Consider the following 24,973-nt stretch of genomic DNA (forward strand, 5'->3'; position numbering starts at 1 on the left):
ATGTAGAAAGGGCTTGTAAGAGGTGACTGAGGATCACCTGGAGATAAACAGTAGTTTATTTATAACTTTTTTGCTACCTTCGCCAAGGTTAAAAAGTTGAGTCCGACATGATGAAATAAAGTAGTCCTATGTTCTCCGTACTGGTCAATGAGTTTCTGCCTAGTGTTGCCTCTATAGGTCGGTAGCATTTGTTAGCTCAAAGGGAGTAATATGTAAGCCCCAATCAAAATCTTGTCCTTAATCTAGATATGTGTAAAGTTTTGAAAAATAGAGAGAAAAAAGTGTACAAATGACAAACTACAGTGAGAAAGGCAATAGAGAGCGTTTATACTAAACTGTTTGTTGCATCGCCTCTATAGACCCTAGTGGTCTGTAGTTCATGCATCATGAGGAGCAAGGGCCTGGTGAAATCCTAACAGTCGGACAGTCGTTACAGGTTACACAGGCAAGTAACCCCTGAATTGCAGGCTCATGACCTCAGAAGGGTTTATCTTTAGCCATGGCATCTCAAGGGTTTGGCCTTTCACCATTCAATCCCACCACTTTGTAGAGCGACTGCATCTCTAAAACTGATTGTATGCCTACCATGCTGAAAATGCCCAACAGCCTCTTGTACGTCCCTCATCTAGAGACCTAGCTCATGTCCAGTAATGGATGTAACTACTATACAGCCCTTACACGTGTCAGGTTACGTAGAGGTCAAACACATACACACCCCATCTTAGGTTAACGCTGCTGATCTGCTTTTTTTTATTTTTTACACAATACTAGGCAGACCCTACTACTCACAGTGAAGCCATGATGGGCAAGGATCCTGCATCTCAGACCTCACTGGGTAAGGTCTCTGCCAAGCTACTTTCAGACCACAATGAGTGGGCTGGCATACCTCTAACCTTGAAAGGCACTTAACACTTGGCATCCACTTCTCAAAGGCCCCATGTTGGGTGACTCTCCCCATGCTTCTGCCAAACAAGTCGATGGAGGCATTCCCACAGCTGTCACATGCAGATTGGGTTTGGCACAGGTCTTACCTTTATGTTCAGCTGCTGCCGTGGACTCTGATCGCATAGCGGCACCGACAAACACCCCGTGACGCCAGCTGAACGACTCGTACACCAAAGGCACTCCTAGAAGTGAAAGATGGCAGAGGTCACAACACCGTAAAGAAACTGATGGGGTTTCAAGGGGTAAGGCGGGAGGCCTGAGAGTTAGGCGGTGACCTTTAAGTGGTACCTCACAGCAAACCTCGCAGCTACTGCTCCACAATAAAAATGCCACTGTCAGATATGCTGCGTTTAATAACTGGGCTACATTGAGTTTCAAGCATGTGCACAACAAGATGAAGTCATCACAGACTGAAACTGATCATGGGACCTGCTGAATGTTTCCCAGATACCCAAATAGTGCCCCAGGTGTTTTCACTACTTAAGGCATTTCCAAAAGCAAGATTCAACAGGCCCTGAGGCTCCAGGGTGGACTTCCCTGAGATTCACAGGGATCATTTTAAGCAGCAAGGTAAGGGGACCCACACATTACTTGGAATACAAATAATGGAAAGATTACTTCTGCAGTTTAGATGAGGTCATAACCTGATTCATGTGCGATGTGACATGGGAGACAGAGACAATGGAGGGAGGGCCATGTTAAATAAGTGGTGCGCCTCAAGATAACCAGCTCACCACAAATCCCATTTATAAAACCATAATTGGAAGATCGTGGGCAAAGATATGGGGGTGGGGCTTGCATGTGGGAAGTAAAGATCCACCCCACATGGGTATTCACTGAGGGGAAAAGCTACTGAAGTAAACAGCCATGTATTGAGAGTGAGAGCCAAGTGATGAGAGAGGCTATGAGCAGTAAATACCTGCCCCCATGGAGCTATGTATGGGTGAATGGCTGTGGATATTAAATAACCAGCCCTGCGGGCTAATAATTGTGGTGACTGTCTACAGGTAATAAATTCCCACTCCTCAGTAGTGGCTCCTGGTGGGAGTGCTGCGGGGCGGTGAGGCGGGACGGGGGAGGGGCAGGGTAGGGGGTAGTAAACCACGGAATACGGCCAAATTGAGGTAAGTACATAAATAGATAAAACTAATTACATTACGCACATTTGGCGTTGCGGCGTGCGCAATGTGATTTGTTTTATTTATTTATTAATGTACTTACCTCCGTTCGGCCGTATTCTGTGGTTTTCTACCACCTCCGCCCCGCCTCACCGCTCCGCAGCACTCCCACCAGGAGCCGCTACTACCACTCCTGGGTGGTAATAATGGAGCTGAAATGCTGTGGGCTGTGCATTCTAATCCCGAAGGATGTATAATGGTGATATAAATGATGGGAAAAGCAATAGGCACAATATACCCTCTAAGATTTTAATAGACATTTAAAAAACGCCATGACCCCGCATTTTATTGAATAATAGTATGCACTGAAAAGAAACACTGGAGGTGAAAACTATCTTCTATAAACACCCCTGAGGAAGATCATAATGGAGGTGAAGACCTAGGAGCAGTAAATCCCAAGGCCTGGGGTATAAATGGAGGTGAAAGTTTCCAGGGGAGAGGAGTTGGCCTAACGGCTAGGGCGGTCGACCTCGAATCTGGGGAACTGGGTTCGAGTCTCGGCAATGACGCTGAACATCCTGTGATTCTGGGCGAATCACTTAATCTCCCTTTGCCTAACAAAAATGTAATGCAATTGGTGCTCATGTAGAGTGCTTCGATACCCGATTCGGGTCAAGTTCGGGCTATATAAAACTCTGTAAAATAAAAATTTTAAAAACAGGCAGTGAAGCCTCAGGCCCAGAGTACAAACGAGGAAAAAGGAAAAAAAAAGGCTAAGATCAATGAAATTCCAAGCCTGGTGTTAGCAATGGTGGCTATATATTTCTCAACAACTTTCATGTATTTCGGGTTATCAGCAATGGTGAATGCCTATGGGCATCAAATACCCACCATGCGTATATGAAGCAAGATGGGGAAAACCCTATGAAATGTACTATTTCACTGATAAAGATCACCCGACCTCCTCCACAAGCAGTGCTCCATCACCTTTCATCAGCAGCTGATGGCATCACTAGCCCCCCTCTCTCATGTATACCACTAACTGGACTTACCTTTGGGTCTCCGGCCCCCAAAGATGATTGCTTCAATGGGCACTCCTTCTGGCGACTCCCAGGCTTCATCAATGATGGGGCATTGCCCTGCGGGAGCACAGAAACGGGAGTTTGGGTGGGCACATGGCTCCTTGTCACCTGGAAAACAGAAGGGAACAGATTGAGGGTTAATATAAATAAACAAAAATGTATTAAAAAAAAGGGGGGGGGGGGGAGAAGAAGACATCAAGCATCCCTGAGACTATGTGACGATAACACTCCGCCCCCTCCACCTTGCAAGTAGAATGGTCTCCATGACCAACAAGCATTGGCATAGCCAATAGGACTCGCATTTGGGACCTTTTAAGTGTTTAGCCATGCAACAGTTGGTGTTGCACCAAGGATATTGTGCTGCATAACTAAATACTTACAAAGGTCCCAAAAACGAGACCTATCGGCTATGCCAATGCGTGTTAATTTTTGAGATGTTGTGCGGTCCACGGTGTCTGCTAAAGTTTCATGTCGCCCAGGAGTGTGAAAGGTGGCTCGGTGACAGGGAGAGTGGATGAGGGCGTGTAACAAATGATCCTTTAGAGTGCAGCTTGGATCTGACAGTCCAAGGAACTCCCCCTGAAAGGAGCTCTTTTTTTTTTTTTTTTTTAGCAGAGTTTTATATAGCGCAAACTTGACCCAAATCCAATCGGGTATCAGAGCGCTTTACATAGCACCGGTTACGTTACATGAGGACACACATTCATTTTTTTGTTAGGCACAGGGAGATTAAGTGATTTGCCTAGAATCACAGGATGTTCAGCGTCGTTACCGAGGCTCGAACCCAGTTCCCCAGGTCCACACAGACTACATGCATTTACACAAATTTGCTTATTTAGGTCTTTCTCGGAAAAGGAGCATGACGGACCTGCACACATAAACCGGCTGTTTTGCCATGGGTACTGCGCAAGCGCTGTGCCAGCGAAACCTGACAACACAGATGGCTTGTGCAATAGGATCCTGTAATTTCCCTTTCTTAGAAGGGTTACTCGCAATCGGTGATTATCTGGCAAATGAGGTTCAGCGTTCACTGAAGCACTAAACCTCGAACCAGACTGCTTTGATATGTTTTAGAGAAAACCCGGTAATTCTGGCTCCTTTGAAATGTTATTTCCAGGAAGTACGAAGCCCCCGCCAAGAGACCCTTATATGTATTGTGCGTTGAAAAAAGTATAAATCAGTCAAATCATAACAAAACTCCCTCTATAGCCATGCATCGTTTCCTGGATAGATGTAATTCTCACGTTTTCATTTTGTTTGCATCACGGCCATTTTGCATATTTTGTCTCCTGCTACTTGTCTAACATTTTATGCATTTAATTTTTTTAATGCTTGAATACTGGTTGCATTGTCCCCCCGGAGCTTTTGGTGTCAACACAACAAGTGTGGCACACCTGGGCATACACGTCATCAATTCAGTCATTGATTAAAAATTAAACATTAAAGTGCAGGTACTCTGACTCCCAGGATACCTGGTTGCAACGCAGAAGTGCAGATACGCTATCATTAAAAGTTTGCTAGTTAAAAATACGGAACTGTGCCTTTCAAATTAAAAAGTGCAGCTACCTAATAACTGTCCATTTAAAGCATGGATTTTCTTGTTAAGGGGCGGACCTCCCTAGTTTAATGAGTCAAAGCCCATTTCGCTCTCGTTTTATTGAAGAAATGCAAATGTCTGTCTGCCTGCTAAATCGCTAAAACATTCCCCCGGTCCGAAACGGAGAGGTCTGAATTGAATCATTCTAATATAAGGCGGATCTCATAATAAAGTTCCTGGCTTGGGAGCCGTGTGCTGACAGTACTCTACGTGCGCATGGTCTGCAGCGCGATGACTTGTGAAATGCCTTTGGTTTCTAGGTCATTTCTTTAATTAGAGACCAGTTCAAAGGATGCTCGACCTCTGTGGTTTGTGGCTAGGTGCGAGGTGTGTGAGCCTGAAGGCCACCCTCGAAGAAAGGCTGGCAGCAAGATGAGCAACAGGGCGCGAGGCTTGCAGAACTGAGCCTCACTGTACTGACTGTACAGTATTCTGAGAACCGCTGCTATGAGATCCCCGCCCCTGCACACCTACTGGCTGTACATCCATGAAAATGAATGCGTCCGTCTGTAATGCAACTGGTGCTCATGTAAAGCGCTCCGATACCTTCAGTTCGCGTTGGCGCTTAGTAAAATGACTTTAAAAAAAAAGAAAGAACAGCAGGAGTGGGAGGAGATAGGAAGCACAAGCAGAGGGAAGGGTAAAGCAGCACGAAGGAGCCAGAGGGCATGAAGACTGTAAGCCCAAAAAAACAAGCAGGAAGTGGGATAAGGGAGGGGGTGGCAAATGGTGAGCACTTTAGCGGCCGAGTTGATGTTCTCAGTGGCCGCGCGGCTCACTGAGAACATCAAAGCGCCCGCGAAAGAGATCAGGCAGGCTGACAAATGGTGCGCGCGCCCGGCGCACATGCACTGTATTTGGAGGCCTGAAAAGCACTCGTCTGCACTTCCAGATCCCCCTTTAACAAAATCTCTCGCGAGAGCAGCGCTAAAGCGCTGGATCAGACGAGACCTGAAAATGGAACACATGTCCCTTCTTACCCTGCATTATCCACTAGTTTCTGGTGTCATAACTATCACAGGGTTTACTCCCTTTCTCGATGTGCCTCGAACCCAGTTCTCCATGCCTCCCAACTCTACCACTGACCCTCACAGTTCAGATCCCCGAGCATCACAAATCTCAGCACCCAAGTACACATCTGGCCCAGGCGTCCAGGTGGACACGGGCCCCAGTGAGAACCATTTCATCTCTTCAGAAAAATGCATCAAGTCTCAGATATCCTACGTGCCAGCCGTCAGTGGGCTTCTCCCCCCCATCCTGAGTATAGCAAAGTCACTCCAGCCCAGCCAGAAGTACGGATGCTACTGGAAGTCACAGCACTTCAGTGAAGCCCAAGAAAATGTTGTTTTCTGTATCATAACCGCTATAACCGGGATAATTGGTGTTTGGGATTTATCTTTAAACTTGGTCTGAGCATTTCAGCATAGATTACCTCCATGCTGTAAATATGTTTTTGATACAGTTTACTACATCAACGTTTACAAATTAACAGCCACAGTACTTTTGATATAGGTGGAGACACATCATTCAGTAAAGGCTATTAGGGAAACATGAAACTAAAAAGGATATGTCTTAGAAGCAGGTGGGGCAAATATATCTTTACTCGCACTAGCCATATCTGTCCCTGTGCAAGCTGTGCAGAGATAGCTCTCTTGCAAGAGTGACAGTGATAGCACTTTGGAAATATAAAAAGTCTGTCCTTGGAACATACCAAATGTGGCTGTGCCGAGGTAGCAGGTTACAGCACCCGCTGTGGATGTCCACGGGACAGGAGTGAACACAGCGAAAAGGTTGCATTCCTTCCAGTGCTCATCTTATTTCATGAATAATGGAAGGCGGGAAAAGTAAGGTAGCCTGGTCAGAATTTTAACTTGAGACAAGCAGCTCACAGGGAATGTCTACATCGAGGACTAAACATGGTGTCATGTTGTCTCATTGTAACACTGTGCAATGTGGAATGGTCAATGGGTCTTCGCTGCATCTGTCATACCGCATAAAACGGACAGGCTTTGTGTGTGTGTGCCATAAGAGCACACCTGACACACCATTTCTATTTTCTTGATGGATCTCACAGTTCCCTCTTGCCTCGGATACAAAAGGTGATGGGGACATGCTTGACAGACCACCAGGTCTGTGCGCTATAGCCCTGCTAGGCAGTCAGGATTTGGGTATGCCTGTATGCATTGTAACAAAGACTAAAAGGGCCACAAGTCAGGGGGCATAGACATGATATGGTTACCAAAGGGAATCCTCCATTGCTCCCCTCAAAGGCACTCACCCTGCTTCCATGGTTTGCCAAGCCAGGACACGACCGTAGCCCCGGAAGGCAGAGGCTCGTCGATGCCCTCCCAGTAGACGCCGCCTTCACTGGTCTCTGCCACATTGGTGAAGATCGTGTTCTTCTGCATGGTCCTCATGGCATTGGGATTAGTCTTCATGGAGGTACCTGGCGCTACGCCAAAGAAGCCATTTTCAGGGTTGATGGCTCGGAGGCGCCCTGCAGAGGAGACGGAAGCAAAGGGTTAGGGGGAGATGAAAGGGGGAGCATCAGGGAAGGAAATGCAGATGTGTCGAACGAGTGAGTCGAGAGAGAGAAGTGAGAGGAGGCTTCACACATGAAGCTAGCAGAAGAGAGCCGCTTGTAAGAAGGATGGTCACCTTCAGCGTCAAACTTCATCCACGCAATGTCATCCCCAACACACTCCACTTTCCAGCCAGGCAGGGAGGGGCTCATCATGGCCAGGTTGGTTTTCCCGCAGGCACTGGGGAAAGCTGCTGCAATGTACTTCTTCCGTCCCTGGGGATTCGTGATTCCTAAAATCTGGAAGAAGTTGGTGAGAAAGACATTTATGAAAATATGAAGCCAAACCAGCTCTCTATGTCCAGCTCTGCCAGTCATTCTCCACATCGGTCTTACTCTGCAGTTTTACTCTGCTCACTAGCGCGTGATTAACCCATCATCGCTTAGCCTTGAGCATCCTATGACCATCTCCCATGCCTCCCTTCTCTGGCCCCTCTCACATTCTTGCTGTACTTACCAACATGTGCTCAGCCAGCCAGCCCTCATCTTTGGCAATGCGCGATGCAATGCGCAGTGCGAAGCATTTCTTGCCGAGCAGAGAGTTGCCGCCGTAACCGCTGCCAAAGGAGAAGATCTCCCTCCGATCTGGCACGTGGGCAATCAGGGTGCTCTCGGGATTACAAGGCCAGCCATTGGTAAGCGGTGCTTTGTAGGAGGCAAGGGGACCCATATACATGAATGTCAAAAGTACAGTCTGACCAGGCTGAAAGAACGAAGCTTATGCCCAAATGTCATGCCCTCAAACCCCCATACTAGCGCTTGTTCACACTAAAGAAACTCCTCCCCAGCGATGCTGGTCAGTGGTGGAACTCTTCAAACTTGTCCCCTTGAACCCCCACTCTGGAGACACTCCAATACCAGTCGCAAGCAAATGTCTCCACCCAGCTATGGGATACAACTTATTCCACCCTCCAGCCATTCCCAACCAACCATTCAATACAACACTCCCATCGGCCACTCCACACCCTGTAATACTAAACAAGACACTCAAATACCATCCAAGTGACACAATACTCCACAGCCCCCACAGTCGTGTAACACTTCACACAGCCAGTTACTTGATAATCCACTGCTCTCCCCAAAACTACACAACAAGACACACTGCTTCTTCTGTCCATAATCAGGAAAAAACCTAACTCAACATATCAAGGAAAACGCTACGTTGGACGGATGGGAGATACGCTACTACTTCTTCGTGAACCTCTGGCTCTCCGGACTGGAGCTCCATCCCAGATGGCTATGAAGCTACTTAGTTACCTCGCAATGGCAGGGGTCGTCCCACGGAGTGTAGGCACTTCACAAACTCCTCATCCCCAAGAGTGTCCAGCACACGGGACCCCATCCGTGTCATTATTTTCATACTGGCAACGACGTATGGCGAGTCTGTGACCTGGACTCCGATCTTAGAGAGGGGAGATCCAATAGGACCCATGCTGTACGGAATCACATACATGGTGCGACCTATGGGGCAGACATGATACAATGCAAGGAGCATTACCATACATGGGGATAAGGTTATAATCAGGTAGATTGGAGACAGCGTTTCACTGGTGTGAGAAAAAGAAAGATTAAAAAGTAGGGTGTTATTAAAAATGGAAAGAAAACATAAGGGAGTCAGAGGTAAACTCGAGAGAAAATAATCTCCCTGTGATCGACGGTCACAGATGTTCTTATTACAACAAATTTGTTCTAATTTCATAATTCGCTTGGAAAAAGCAAATGATATCATATGTAGTATGCAGCATTTAATGATAGGTTACTAGAGGCATCACTTTTGATCCACAAGCACCACTGGCACATAGCTTTTCCTGTCCTCCCTCAATAACAAAGTGAGATGATGGGCAGGATGTGGAGTGGTAAAAGGCTTTTGCCATTTTTCAGCTCAACGTGGATGGCACCAACTAATTCTATGCTTAAAGACTTTCCTGCAAAAATGGCAAAAGACCGTCAGTTTTCAAGCTCGGCGTAGATGGCACTATGCGAATCTTATGCTTACAAACTCTGCTGGAAAAAAGGCATTTGAGGTGAGTAGTTTGAGAGTGTTCCATATGAAGGAGCTGCACTCCACCTAAAACCTGGACCTACTCAGGGTTCTGATTTGTTGTGTGCATAATCTATGGGGCACTCCAAGCCTGTAAAATGGTTGGGCATGGATAAGATCCGAAAATGCGCCTTTTTTATAAATAAATACACAAAGGGAGTGGGTTAGAGAAGCATTGAAACAAGGGAGATGTATGTCGGTCAGAGAACATGTGTCGGGTAAACATGAAGAAGGAGCTCCACAACAACAAACCCCTGTAGCTGTCCTTCTACTTCAGCTTTTTATGTTAGAAATGGGTGGACCTCGTATGTTCTCCATTAGTGAGTGGTCAGAACTATACAATGGCGGCGCCCATAAAGCTTGCATACCTTTCTTTATTTAAACGGTCTGAATTGAAGGAGTGAAATGGCAGATCAGACGCGTTACTGAGATCCTACAGCAAGGGACTCTGGAATCCCACTGTCACCATGATACTCCTTGGTGACTTGTGGTGCCTGGAGTACATGGAGTTCGGGTACTTCAGTGGTGTGTCCATATATTATAGAGGTTAGTGCCTGTAGTTAGGATTAGGTAAGGGTTTCCGGTTAAAGGCATGTTTTGCTTTCTTAATGAATCTGACATCAGTCAACAAATCTGGGCTTAAATGTATTCCAATTTGGTTCTTTATGACAAGCTGGGTGCAGATCTGTTTATTGAGGGCCAAAACAGAAACTGATATTTCGAATTTTAACTCCCCTAGGTACAGGACACACGGATAAACAGAACTACACCAAACTTGCCATGCAAATGGAACTTTACTCAAGGGAGTAAGTGCATCAGTTTAGTGTGGTGTAAACCCGGTCAGTAGTTTGAGAAATTAGAATTTAAAAAGTGTTCCAGTCTAGACTTGAAGAGGTAAAATTTTAGAGATATCAATCATTAATTTACGAACCCTCCACGCATTCAGAAATCCATGGGCGGGGGGCGGTTAGGGGGGGAGAGGGGGGAGAGAGAAGAGAGAGAAGAGAGAGAGAGAGAGAGAGAGAGAGAGAGAGAGAAGAGAGAGAGAGAGAGAGAGAGAGAGAGGAGAGAGAGAGGAGAGAGAGAGGAGAGAGAAGTAAAAGAAGAAGAATAAAAATAATAATTATTATTATTATTATTATTATTATTGTGTTGTCGCTGCTATTACCCAACACGGAGCACCAAGCAAAGAAAAAAAAAATACATACGGCAACAGGGTGAAGCTACCCTAAAGCACGTGAGGGCCCCCAAAGGAACCCCATCAAAAAAATGGATATATATATATATATTTTAAACATGGTGAGACTCAGAAATCATGTGCTGGATTTGTGAATTCTAGAGCCTCCCAGAGTCCAAAGGTTTGCAAAATCCTCAAATGAAAAAAAGAAAAATGAATGATGCAGCTGGAGGTGGCCACACGCGAGGTTTGGAAATACGCCCTGCGGTCAACAATGATGCACAGGCTGAAGGCCGCGGTTGGCAGCCTGCAGTAGGTTGGCGAAGGAACTAGCAAACGGCCAGACCATGATCCCTACCCATTTCTGTGGCCAGTGCTACCCCCACCCCCCCAGAGGTACTGTCGAAGGCCCCATGTGAAGCAGGAATTGGCTTCCCATAGTGGGTTTGGCCACATGCCAGGCCTTAGCCCTATTTGCCAGCCCTCACTGAGCAGGGCGTCTGCAGCAGGGATTGGCTGTCAATAGAAGATTGGGGGCAAGGAGCAGTTTCAGACGATTTTAAAAAACTGAAATTCACTGAAAAACCAAAGGTTAAAAAAGTAAAGCTATGGTTACCAGTGCATAATTTTGTAAGTTAGTTCACCTAACCATAACTGGCCATTTTCAGTAATTTTTGTTTAGGTTTTGGAATCATAACTGATGTTTTCAATGAATTTCAGAGGTGTTTTTTAAAACACATTTTAAGGTCTTATTACCAAGGCTAACTATAACTTGAATTTAACCTTTGGCTGTTTTCCACTCAATATATATATATATTATCCTCTAAACAAATTGGTGTTAGAAGGAAGTTAAGGTTGACTAATATTTCAAAAAGTGGCTATACCATAAAACAAATGTGGTCTGAAACTCACAGGTTGAGATGGTGCTTCCACCTGGCGATCCAACTGACCCTGCGCTAAGTCAACAGCACGAGTGAAAAATGATTTTGCCCTCCCCCCCACCCCCCTTTGAAACTTCTGGATTTTTTGACTAATCTGCATGAAAGTCGTCACGCACTTAGATGTATTCTAAATTATTGTCATTGCCAACTTTGGTAGAGATTAGTCAAAAGGGGAAAGTTATTAAGGATTCAAACATCCATTTTCCAATGGCATGAGATAAAAAGAAAGTCATTAAAACAAGAGGTAAGAGAACGAGTGTTAGAATAAGGGATGGAGAGGGCATTCTAATAGGGGAAGGATTGAAAGAGCACTTTTAGAATGAGGGAAGGGAAACTTGCAACCAAAAATAGACAGCTGTCAGAAAGCAAGGGGAAAAAAGTAGGTTCCTCTCACATCCAACTTACCCTTCATGCACCCTGGGAACCGTGCAGCAGCCGCCCGCTCAAAGTCCTCAGGAGACATCCAGTTGCCCAGCTGACCCTTGGCACCACCAACAGGAATGGGCACAGTGTCCCGCTGATTTTCCGTCACAATCACAGTCTTTGATTCCACTCGTGCCACATCCTTAGGATCCGTCCTGGTCAGCCAGCTACAAGAAGAGCAACAATGCCGGCATGATTAATTTAAAAGATACTCCCCAAATAATGACTTTAACCCCAATAGAAATGAAGAACAGTGGACGTGGTGTGTCGGCTACCAGAAGAGCAGTTTACTTATGTGTTACAAGGGTAGGTGTCCAGATAGGCTCTGAATGGCCACCTTAAAGAGGACTAGTCAATCCTGATTGGCTGGCCACAACCTGAGCAATAAGCTATGGCAGCCATTACAGGACTCTGGAACATGGTCCCTGCATCCTGAAAACAAATGAAAAAACATATAAGAGGCAGGCAGGGTGAGTTCAACCTGACACCAATAGGCATGTGGGGGAGGGACTCTCCAAAGAGGCCCCTTCCCCATGACTGGCTGGCCACAACCTGAGCAATAAGCTATGGCAGCCATTACAGGACTCTGGAACATGGTCCCTGCATCCTGAAAACAAATGAAAAAACATATAAGAGGCAGGCAGGGTGAGTTCAACCTGACACCAATAGGCATGTGGGGGAGGGACTCTCCAAAGAGGCCCCTTCCCCATGACTGGCTGGCCACAACCTGAGCAATAAGCTATGGCAGCCATTACAGGACTCTGGAACATGGTCCCTGCATCCTGAAAACAAATGAAAAAACATATAAGAGGCAGGCAGGGTGAGTTCAACCGGACACCAATAGGCATGTGGGGGAGGGACTCTCCAGAGAGGCCCCTTCCCCATGACTGGCTGGCCACAACCTGAACAATAAGCTATGGCAGCCATTACAGGACTCTGGAACATGGTCCCTGCATCCTGAAAACAAATGAAAAAACATAAGAGGAAGGCAGGGTGAGTTCAACCGGACACCAATAGGCATGTGGGGGAGGGACTCTCCAAAGAGGCCCCTTCCCCATGACTGGCTGGCCACAACCTGAGCAATAAGCTATGGCAGCCATTACAGGACTCTGGAACATGGTCCCTGCATCCTGAAAACAAATGAAAAAACATATAAGAGGCAGGCAGGGTGAGTTCAACCGGACACCAATAGGCATGTGGGGGAGGGACTCTCCAGAGAGGCCCCTTCCCCATGACTGGCTGGCCACAACCTGAACAATAAGCTATGGCAGCCATTACAGGACTCTGGAACATGGTCCCTGCATCCTGAAAACAAATGAAAAAACATAAGAGGAAGGCAGGGTGAGTTCAACCGGACACCAATAGGCATGTGGGGAAGGGACTCTCCAAAGAGGCCCCTTCCCTAGGACTGGCTGGCCACAACCTGAGCAATAAGCTATGGCAGCCAATACAGGACTCTGGAACATGGTCCCTGCATCCTGAAAACAAATGAAAAAACATATAAGAGGCAGGCAGGGTGAGTTCAACCGGACACCAATAGGCATGTGGGGGAGGGACTCTCCAAAGAGGCCCCTTCCCTATGACTGGCTGGCCACGACATGGACAAGATGCTGTGGCAGTCATTATGGATGATGTGGGCATGTTCCCTTTTGAAATGCATTGTAGTAAATGCCAGGTTTTGAGGGTCATAAAAAGGAGCACATATAAAGGGCGATAACAGCTTTTAGTTCGAATATAAATCTGTTGAGTGTACCATACTCATTTTAAGATTTGTGGTGTGTTCTACAATGATTTTATCATGAGAAAAACGCTGACCTTCTGCTGAGATTTGATGAACCATGTTTGAAAAAAAAGTGTTTTCTCTTATGATTTTCTCATTGTAAATTTGTTATATTTATTTATTTTTTGTACATTCCTTGCTTGCTGTGTTTGATATTGTGTTCCTCTTGCCTGCTGTGTTTGATTCTGTGTCCTGCTATTTTTGTACGTTCTATTTTGTAACATTTCTCTCATGTTACGTAACTGGTTCTATTGTACAGCGCTCTGACACCTTCGGGTAAAGTCCGCGCTTTATAAAAATGCATAAATAAATAAAGTGTGTATTTTAACTTTGACAATGGCCGACCCTGGGGGATTAAAGTAAAGGGGCGGAGCCCCGACGCCCTGGTTTAGAAACCGCCACTGGTGAACTCCCAAGTAATCAACTGCAGCATCACTACAGTGGTCTAATGAACAACTAGAGTGCTAGCAATTTGCATTAAGGGAAAAGAGAGGTACACTGAACACCATTCTGTTGAACTTTGAGCTGCTGGATTTACAGCCTTTCAGAAAGAGCAGGCTGAAGTAAATCAGCATTGAACTGTTAATGCAGGCATGGAGCCTGAGAGTTAAAAATGCGAGAAGAGGTCTGCGTCATAGTAATTTAATCCACGATGTGTTTTTAAAGGGCTAAATGTCGGTAAAAAGAGATATCTGCATAAATAGAGCATCCAATATCCGTGTGTCTACTCAGCCTACTGATCTTCTCAGTTGCTTAACAGGTCCCTAATGTATATTAACTTTATGTGACTATGGTCTTATCCCTGCTGTCATCAGTGATGTCATTTGACAAATCATCAGCGACGTAATATGTAAGGTCATAAGCAGGGCGCAATTTATAGTTAGCTCAGTAAACGGTGACTGGTGAATTTCCAGGATATTAAGTGGGCCTTCTCGCGGTGCCCGTGAGAATAAAAAGGAGCCTTTTCATGGTATCTGGGAGAAAGGGAACTTTTCACAGTGCCCAGGTATGAAGAGTACGCATTCCCACAGTATCCTGAAGGACGCGGACCTTCTCATAGGGCCCATGGAGAGATGAGTGATCTTCATAGTGCCTAAAAGAGAATAAGATCATCTCAAAAGTGCCATGGAGCCCTGGAGTGGCACATACAATGCTAAGGAAGATGAGGGATGCCTTTTAAAGTGCCTGTAATTCTTTCTCACAGTGCTCAGCAGTAGGATATATTCACACAGGGGAGAGAAAGGGGCCTCATCACAGTGACCCGGGCAGGAGGCCTTTTCACTGTGCCCAGAACAGCAGGGGAATTGGTGCACAGGAGTAGATGCCATGTTTTTTCTAGCCGGATTACCTTTTTACTAGTGCACATTACAAAATGGATGTTTTGTGTATAGTGGACAACCTGAGATATAGCGTTCTTTGTGGGCATTGTATACCATAGCTAGCAGATTTGTGCGTTTTTGTACGTTTGAGCCAGAACCAAAAGTCAATTTTTACACAGGGGCTTTGGTCAATCCTCTCCATCCACTGGTCTGTTCAATTAGTATTTGCATTTTGGTTCCATCCACCACAACATGGAGCATAGGGTGGTTATCAGCTCACTCCTGTTATTGGCTTTCTTCACTGCAGTCGATGTCATTTTCACGTATGATCATCCACCCAAAAAGCATTCCACGTCAGCGCAAGGGATGGTGACACTCCTTGCTCCTGCCTCGAGTGGTCGCTCCCCTGCCTGCTTGCTGCTGAAAAGCGGTATTGTGCTACAAAGCTGAGTGATTCATTGATTGTAATAGCGCCATAGCGTTTCAGCGTTTCAGAGTTGCGGTACTTTATATTTGCATAGCGAAAAGATTTTAGAGCGTGTGAGCATTTAATTATTTATTTAAACAGCGCCAGGAATCATTATCATTTCCCACCGCCTGGTCACTGCTTCACCGGATGCTTGCTTGGTCGCTCCATTACTTTCCTACATTGTGTAATTTACATCGTGTGCTATCGGCGCCCTGCTCTGCCCTCCCCTCCATTTTGGCTCTGTTACTGTTGTTGTTGTTCCCTTGAGCCCGCCACGCCTCCCAGCTGAGCCGCCCTCGCCCCTCCCCCTCCACTATCCATATATGACAGTTGTTCCCGCGCGCAGCGTTCACGCGCAGCGACCGCGCCCAACCCGCGCCGAAGGTGCGCCAAAGGTAAGCCCGTCTACGCCCGTCCGCGCCTGGACCGCGCCCAGCGCCAGACCCCCTGCCCCTCGCGCTGCCCAGCCCCCCCGCATTACCTACGATGCCGCCTCCCTCCTAGCCCTTAACCCCGGTCGCGCCCCCAACTGCGTCCAAGCCGCCCCTGGACAAACTCACGGTCCTTTCTCCTGCTTCTCCTGCAAATTCAGCGGCACCAACAACATCTCCACTACGACCACACCACAGATACCCGACCCCAACCACCTACAATGCATCTTGCTCAACACCCGATCGGTCCACAGGCACGCCATCGACCTATGGAATCTACTAGACACCACTTCTCCGGACATCGCCTTCCTTACGGAAACATGGATGAACGCTTCTTCCGCACCAGACATCACCATTGCCATCCCTGAAGACTATAAGATCACTCGCAAAGACCGTACCAGCCACACAGGAGGAGGAATCGCCATCGTCCATAAGAAATCCATCCGCATCTCAACCAGCTCCGACGCCAACCTCGCCAACTCCGAACACCTTCACTTCCAGATCCACACCGACCCCAAGACCACACTCAGAGGCACACTCCTCTACAGGCCACCAGGACCCCGCGCAAAATTCAGTGAAGACATCACGGACTTCATCACCCCACACGCGCTCCCCTCCAAAGAATACATCCTTCTGGGAGACCTAAACTTTCACCTCGAAAAGATCAACGACCGCAACACCACCACCCTCGTGGACAACCTCGGACTTAAACAACTAGTCACTTCCCCCACCCACATCGCAGGTCACACACTCGACCCCATCTTCACCTCCAGCAATCATGTCTCCTTCAGCCACACTACGGATCTCATCTGGACTGACCACAGCTGCGTCCACTTCACCTACAACAAGCCCAAACCCACCAACCACCTCCAACCAACTCTGCAAAGAAACTGGAACAAAATCACCACGGACCAAATCTCCGCATTACTCCTTCAAAACACCCCAGCCCTCTCTTCTAACGTTAACGAAGCCGCCGCCAACCTCACCCTATGGCTATCCAACACCGCTGATACCTTAGCTCCACTGAAAAAACGTCAAAACAAACCCGGCAACAAGAAGGCCTCATGGTTCAACGATGAGCTTAAGAAATCCAAGAAACTCTGCCGCTCCCTCGAAAAGGCCTGGAAAAAAGACCCTACCACCAGCACCAAGGACGCCTTCAAAAACGCCACCCGTACTCACCACCAACTAATCCGAAAAGCCAAGAAAACAGCATTCAAGGATCGACTTGACAACAACGCCCACAACAGCAAGGAACTTTTCAACATCGTCAAGGAATTCTCCAATCCCTCGGCCAACTCCAACGACATCACCCCCTCTCAAACCCTCTGCGACTCCCTAGCCTCATTTTTCCACAACAAGATTGCAGACATCCACAACAGCTTTGACAACCAACCCGGAAACCAACCCACCCCACCATCTGCTGTACACCTTCCCCCCGTGAACACCCTTAACGCCTGGAACCCAATCTCCACTGAGGACACCATCCGCCTGATGAATTCCATCCACTCAGGATCCCCCACAGACCCATGCCCTCACCACGTCTTCAACAAAGCAGACTCCGTCATAGCACCGCACCTCCGAGACGTCATCAACTGCTCCTTCAACTCCGCTACCTTCCCAGAAGACTGGAAACACGCTGAACTCACTGCCCTTCTGAAAAAACCCACAGCAGACCCCACCGAACTCAAAAATTACCGCCCCATCTCGCTTCTTCCATTTCCGGCCAAAGTCATCGAGAAAGCTGTCAACAACCAGCTCGCCGCCTTCCTCGAAGCCAACAAATCCCTCGACCCCTCACAATCTGGCTTCCGAGCAAAACACAGCACTGAGACCGCCCTCATCGCAGCAACAGACGACATTCGAACTCTACTGGACAATGGAGACACAGTCGCCCTCATACTCCTTGACCTCTCTGCAGCATTCGACACAGTCTGCCACAGCACCCTTTTACAGCGCCTCAGAAACATCGGGATCCAAGGAAAAGCACTTGATTGGATCACCTCGTTCCTCACCGGAAGAACCCAGAGAGTCCGCCTTCCACCATTCAAGTCCGAGGCCTATGAAGTCATCTGCGGCGTACCACAAGGATCCTCACTCAGTCCCACCCTCTTCAACGTATACATGAGCCCCCTCGCGGCCATCGCACGCCATCACAACCTCAACATCATCTCTTACGCGGATGACACCCAACTTATCCTTTCTCTCACCAATGACCCCAGCACCGCCAAAACTAACCTACACGAAGGAATGAAAGAAGTTGCCGAATGGATGAAACACAGCCGTCTGAAACTGAACTCAGACAAAACTGAAGTACTCATCCTAGGTACGTCCCCCTCTTCATGGGACGACTCCTGGTGGCCGGAAGCCCTCGGAAAAGCACCCATCCCGACGGACCACGCACGGAACCTAGGCGTCATCCTGGATTCCTCACTCTCAATGAACAGACAAGTCAGCGCCGTATCCTCTTCCTGCTTCAACATTCTTCGCATGCTCAGAAAAACATTTCGCTGGATCCCCACCGAAACAAGGAAAACTGTCACCCACGCTCTGGTCACGAGCCGACTGGACTACGGAAACACCCTCTACGCAGGTACTACCGCAAAACTCCAGAAGAAACTCCAACGAATCCAAAACGCCTCAGCCAGAATCATATTAGACATCCCACGCAACGAACACATCTCTGGTCACCTCAAAGACCTCCACTGGCTACCCGTCAATAAGAGGATCACTTTCAGACTGCTTACCCACGCACACAAATCACTCTACGACATCGGACCAGAATGCCTCAACTCACGTCTGTCCTTTTACACCCCCTCCCGCCAACTACGCTCTTCCAGCCAAGCCCTCGCCACTATCCCTCGCATCAACAAGACCACCATGGGAGGCAGATCCTTTTCTTACCTGGCTGCTAAAACATGGAACTCTCTCCCCGCATACCTTCGCCTCACCCAGAACCACCTAGCATTCAGAAAGCAACTTAAAACCTGGATATTTGAAAGGTAATCCTCCTCCCCTCCCTAAGCGCCTTGAAACCCTATGGGTATGTAGTGCGCTATATAAGTTTTGTGACTTGACATATTGTTTATATTTCTACTTTTATTTCATTCTTTTTTCATTCATTTCTGTGATAGGTCATTTTAATTTATTTGTTTTTCACCAACATATGAACATCACCTTTAGACGACAGCAATTTCTAGGTCGGCCTACCAGAACATACAGCTGTCTGGCTGCTAAAGACAGATTGTATGCTTCCCAAGAACAGAGAGGCTTGAAACCGACCCACTGTTTAAAATTGTTTGGCTTTACTGTCACTCTTATTTGTCTACTTCGTATTCGATGGCTTGCCTAGTCCATTTTGTGTCTGTCCAACCCCTGGAGCATTGCCAATTTACTTGTGTCTTTCCACTCTTCACTTTTAGGGAACAGTTTTTTCTTTGGCCTAGAGCTCTTCATGAGAGTGCATGCATTTTCCAGTTGTTCTCCTGACCCTTGGCATATCTGGAACTGTTAAGGTTGAAAAACAGAGACGTCCCTGTCTATTGCACTGTGCAACCCTTCTGAAGGACGCCTTGTATCGAGCGGCTCCCATCGTTCTTGCTTAGTCAGTGACCTTCGTTTGCTCCAGCAAGTCATCTACTGCTCCACCAAACAGGTAGTCTCCTGTATGTGGTCTATTGACCAATTAGGCCTATACCTTTGGTTTGAAGGTTGGAATCATGAGTACTGTGTGTTTTGTCACTACTGTTCCAATACACAATTATCTATTGGCAATGTCTGCTATGTCTAAGGATGATTTCGCGAATGTATTTGATCGGGTCTTTCCCTCTTGAGTGGCCCATTTTAACCTATTTTTATAGTTTTCTGGTGGATACAGCATGAGGTCTCACTCTCCATTGTTGATGAAAGCATCTGCTGAGCTGATTAGTGGAGCTCACTGTTCTCGGTTTAGTTGTGCTGCCCTGTCTGTGTTCTCCTAACTACATACAGCCTTCTGCTGTGTTTGTCTGGTGGTGGCTCTCTTATGGGCTGTTGTCTCCATTAAGAAATCCACAGATATATTGGTTCTAATGCATCCACAGGTCTTGAGGTAAGGCCATATATTCCTTCCCCTCTCAAAGTTACCACCTTTAGTGAGGCTGGTTCACTGATGGCTTCCTTACCATCGTGAATTATGCTTTGAAGGAATTGGTTGGTTTCATCTCCGTTTTGGGTGTAGCGATTCTTGTAGGAAACCTAACGGTCTGTTCTTCCGCTAGCTGTACCCCTTAAGGGCCGGTTTTCTCTTCCTAAGAGTAGGGTACAGGCAACGCTCATCTGGGGGTGATGGCTGGGTGCTGGAAGTAAGGATGCAAGGAGCGCTGCAACAACTCCAGTAAAACCAAACTGGAATTCAGCGATATGGAGATTGGTGTTTACGTTTCTTTCTCTGACTGCAACTTTGTAGGATTTTGTAAAGTGATCTATGAACTATGTGATAGACTTACCTGGAATACAGTGAATGAGAAAGGAAAGGCTGGGGGCCTATTTCTATCTAACACACAACACAATTTAAATACCGGTCAATGAACTGTACAATATTTCAGAATATATCACCAGTTACAAGAGCACAAATGAAGCACGTTTTTTTGTAATTCTGAAGTGTGATGGAAACAAAGTGTTTTCATATGATCGAAACAAATCAAGACATGTTACTCAGTGATGCACAAATGATAAATACTCGCTGAAAACCGACACGTTATCGATCATGTGTGCTCTGTATAGTTTTATCAGTATATCTGTGCAAAGTTAGTGGCCATTTCAATGGAATATATGCTGCCTCCAAATGGCATTGTCCTACCTCCCATGCTTTAATCATGGATTTGCGACAGTGTGCTCCAAAATGCACCCAAGGCTGCAAATCACATCCTCACCTGCTGCTGAATGGGCGTGGCTCATTTTCTACACTTGATCTTTCTGTGACGCATTAAAATCCCTTCAGTGATATTACATTGATGACAGCACCCCCACTCTGAAAATTGTTCCATCAACACTGGGGGGGCGGCCTTCATGGGTAGGAATCTACTTCCCCCTGTGGTGAATATGCTATTACATCCTGCCATTAATTTTTCATCCCAGCGTGTGTCCTCATTTAAGGGGACATTTTTCTTCCTCACCAATTGAATGCTCACCATCCTAGAGCTCCCATAGAGGTTTTGGGGTTGCTTTTAGGAGTTCTTCCACTGTCTCTGTGCCTGGCGTGGGGGATTTTTGAAGCACATAATCTGTGATCAATCGCCTTCTCCAGTAGCAGCGCTGCCATTTCGACTTCAGGCATTCATTTCTCTTCTCAAAGCCGCCTCGATGTTGACGATTGATCCCCTCTTCTTCTGGTATATCTTTCTCCCTTGGGATGTCCTTGTCCTTTCTTTCAGTCTCTTGAAGCCAAGTGCCAAGGTTTATCTGCTCTGAGGTCTCGTTTTCGGCCCAGTCGGCTCCTTGGTCTTTGAGGTTGTTCGACTGCCAAATATTTCAGCATCTAAGGCTGTTTCCTTTCTTCAAATACAACTCTTGTGGCTTTCACTTTAAGGAATTGTAGGTGCACATTTTGTTTCTGATGTCGAAATTCCTTTTTCTGAGATTTTCTCATACTACTGATGCAGACTCTTGCAGACACTTTCTGCTCCCCCATGGATCCTCCTGCATCTGCTTCTTCTGGGACATGCAAATCTTCTTAAACTAATAGTCCTACAGCCTTTAAAGATGGTATCTCCTGCATCTTCATGGTTTTAGAATTACATTTCTCACCAGTCTTATGGCCTTCAGGTTTCTGATCTTTTGGAAGACGTGCTAGTTTATGTTGTCACTTCAGGCAAAAACGAAAGGGAGCATTTTCTTAAAGGCTTTGAAGAACCTTTTTCCTTTGTTTTTCAGCAATTGTTTTCAGCATCTGTGTACTTTTTCTCAACGTCTCTGTGCTTTGCCGCCAATTCTTAATTTGAATAACCGGTTTAAACCTAGCCACTTTTCTTTCCCCTGATTTTCGGTGGCCGTCTACCTAGAGTTCTCAGCGATGTGTCAAAACCCAACAGTGATAAAAATTCTAAAAGAAGGCTACTGTGTCGCCTGTTCAACACTCAAAAACAAATAAAATAAATAAATAGCGAATGTTTCGGGATGCCAGGTTTAGATGGTGAAATGATGCACAGCATGGGACTTCAAGTACCCTGGAGGGGAAAGAAGAGGTTTTTTTTTTTTCCAACAGTGTCCAGGATGAAAAAAAGTACATTCTCACAGTGCCTGTGCAGTTGATGGTGTTGCAGTGGAGGGTCTCACAGTGAGCATTTCCTGAATCTTTCAGTGTCTCAATTCTTGGGTCAGCCAAGTAGCTAACCTTAAAGCACTTCCCTTCTAGTACCTCCTTGCAATTGTTAAAATGCCTTGGAAGTAGTCCTTGGACTACCAAATGCAATTCAATCCCATAAAGACAATAAATAAATAATAACTGCCCAGTGTGCACTATATAAGTGCCAGGTAACAAAAACGCCCACCCACGCCCTGCCACCCCGCTGCCTGCTCTTACCAGTTCTCATATTTGCTCAGTCTCTTGATCATGCCATCCTTCTGCAGCAGTGCAAGCACACTGCGCTCCTCTTCTGGCGTGCCATCACATATGTGGATGCTGTCTGGTTGGCATAGCTTGGCACTGCTCACCACAAACTCCCTCACCCTGCCAGATAGCAGGTCCAGATCCCCATTCAGGACCCGCAGAGAATGCACTGAGCGACCTGGACTCTTCTGTGCAGCTGCACATTGTTTCAGCGAATGGGAACAGATCCTGCAAGGGGGAGAACACGAGATTATAAGAAAAGAGAACACGCGTCAGACAGTGCAAAGACTAGGTCGTGGTTTCTTTTTAGAATGGCAAAACATTCTATTCCGCCTTTTCACTATTTCAGTTCAACTCAGGGCAGCCCGCTCTAAAGTTTTGTCAAAAAGCAATAACAGACCATTTCCCCTAATTTCTGTACATATAGACAAAGCTTACAACAGTAAAATACGAATAACCCCTTCACCCCCCCCCCACCTCCCCCTCCCTCTCTTTTCCTCTTGGGGTTTTCTTGATAAGCCAGGGGAAAAACCAAGGTGTGCATATCATCCACACAAATGAGTGAAGCAGCATGGCCAATGTCTTTCTTACCCAACTGACTACCCCATTAACGTGTAATATATCAGATAAAGTACCCTCTGACGTACAGTATAAGGGTATTGCAAGTCACGAACAGTTCCATCACCATCTAGAGGAACGAGAACAAAAGAACAAAAATTCTTTATGGGGCTCATAAAACTCCAAGGTGACTTGTAATAGCCTTATAATGTACAGCAGATTATATTTTATTCTTTAAAATACATGGTTACGCCATACTTGCGTTTTCATGTTCATTGAAGACTAGAAGAATAAAAGCAGAATCTTTGGATTGCAATTAAATGCAACAAAAGCAGTTCATATTTTTATTTATTTATTAGAATCAGTTTAAGGCAACTCAAGTTAAAAAGTGTTGTGGCTCAAGTGACATAAAACATCCAGAGATTGTAGCTTTCCTATAATAACCTATAGTGTGAAAAAATAAACATATTGCTATAAAATATCTCATTTCTGCTGATCACTTTTTCTATTCACAAAAACCTAGCAGAGGAAGTATACACGAGTTCCTGGTTTCCTTGTTTAAACTGCAGCTGTAATCATACTCCATGACCCGCCCTTCACCCTTGTTACTGGCTCTGGCATCTGAAAGAGCTATTATGTTTACACCCATGAAGAACAAAAGTATACTCTGTAGTGCAAAATACATACAATAAAAAGTAGTTACAAGTGTGTTACAAAAAGAAAGGTAGAATCAGTTTAAGATTAAGAAAATCTGCTGTGGCTCAGAAGGTATAGCAATATATACTATGCTGTTCCTGTAGTTACCTAGGTGGAAAAAATAAACATGTTGCCACAAAAATCTAATTTTTGCTGATCACTCTTTATTTTAGAAAAAGAAAATCAGAGGAACGAAAAGCCATTTCTCCTTTTAGTTACTTAAATGAAGCTGTTAACTGCTTTTCACCTTGGCTGCTGGCAGGATACATTACGATTAGGTCTCCCGGTTTTATGGTATTTATTTTTTCAACATTTCCGTCTGTATTTATCCACATTTATTTTTTGCTAATTTGTTCTATATTCATCCATTTTTATTTTGTGTTCACTGTATAAATGAAGCAGCAATAAGTATTTTTCCACATTTATTTAAATTGTAAATGTATACTTGCATTTCAATGTCCTAATGGTTTCATCGGTATACAGTGCAATAGCGTGGTCTGAAAACACTTGCATTGTAGAATAGCATCAATAACTGTAGAACTGCCCTTAGTTAAGCTTAATTAAGAAATCTTTTGTCTTTTTTTTTTTAATCTCCCCTACTTCTCAATCGGTACACTACTGACCTGGCACTCATGATTGACAGTAGAAAAAAAAAATCACCCAAGCAGGCCTATTTTCCATATTTTTCTGTATTTAAAAATGAATACACACAGGAATATACATAGTTTTCTGTCTGTATTTATCTGTAAAAATCAGTAAAAACGGAAAACAGGGAGCCCTAATTATGATGTCAGAACTCCACTGAAAAAGTTATTACAGTTGATCAGGTCCATCATTTATTTATTACAGGCCTCTAGACACATCACAACTCGACTGCAATAAGGAAATTAGAGACTGGCTTTTATAAAGTAATTGCAGGCTTCTATGTATTAAAAAGGCATAAAAGGGCTGCTGTACACTCTAATGATGTATTCCTAAATGTGATGTGCACGTGCCACAGCGGTTAAGGATAAGGTCCCTCGAGTGTTTGGACAAATATACGAGGCATAGGAGCACGCAGGCACCTGTGCAGTCAAGGAATTAATACAATTTTAAATCAGACTCTAATATGAATCTATCTTTTATTGATGTTAAGAGTATTCTCCACGGCGCCACTAAATACAAATTACTAACTAGACGCATGTTTTCAAAATGACCGCAAAAGACAAACTGAATAATCGTTTCAA

At 45.7% G+C, this 24,973-nt stretch overlaps 1 protein-coding gene across 1 annotated transcript in view; it reads right to left on the bottom strand.

Moving 5' to 3' along the window:
• Positions 1–24,973, bottom strand: part of LOC146771115 (phosphoenolpyruvate carboxykinase [GTP], mitochondrial-like) — a 97,440-nt gene that overhangs the window by 12,073 nt on the left and 60,394 nt on the right. Inside the window, exons 2-9 of the mRNA XM_085640349.1 lie at positions 22,467–22,721; positions 11,888–12,072; positions 8,581–8,784; positions 7,781–7,968; positions 7,401–7,563; positions 7,021–7,239; positions 3,116–3,253; positions 1,032–1,127 (exon numbers count right to left, since the gene is read on the bottom strand). Coding sequence (XP_085496475.1) covers positions 1,032–1,127; positions 3,116–3,253; positions 7,021–7,239; positions 7,401–7,563; positions 7,781–7,968; positions 8,581–8,784; positions 11,888–12,072; positions 22,467–22,721 — 1,448 coding nt within the window. The remainder of the gene's footprint in view (positions 1–1,031; positions 1,128–3,115; positions 3,254–7,020; positions 7,240–7,400; positions 7,564–7,780; positions 7,969–8,580; positions 8,785–11,887; positions 12,073–22,466; positions 22,722–24,973) is intronic.

Source organism: Triturus cristatus, unplaced genomic scaffold (genome assembly GCF_964204655.1).
Source record: "Triturus cristatus unplaced genomic scaffold, aTriCri1.1 SCAFFOLD_189, whole genome shotgun sequence".
In the NCBI taxonomy this organism is placed as follows: domain Eukaryota; kingdom Metazoa; phylum Chordata; class Amphibia; order Caudata; family Salamandridae; genus Triturus; species Triturus cristatus.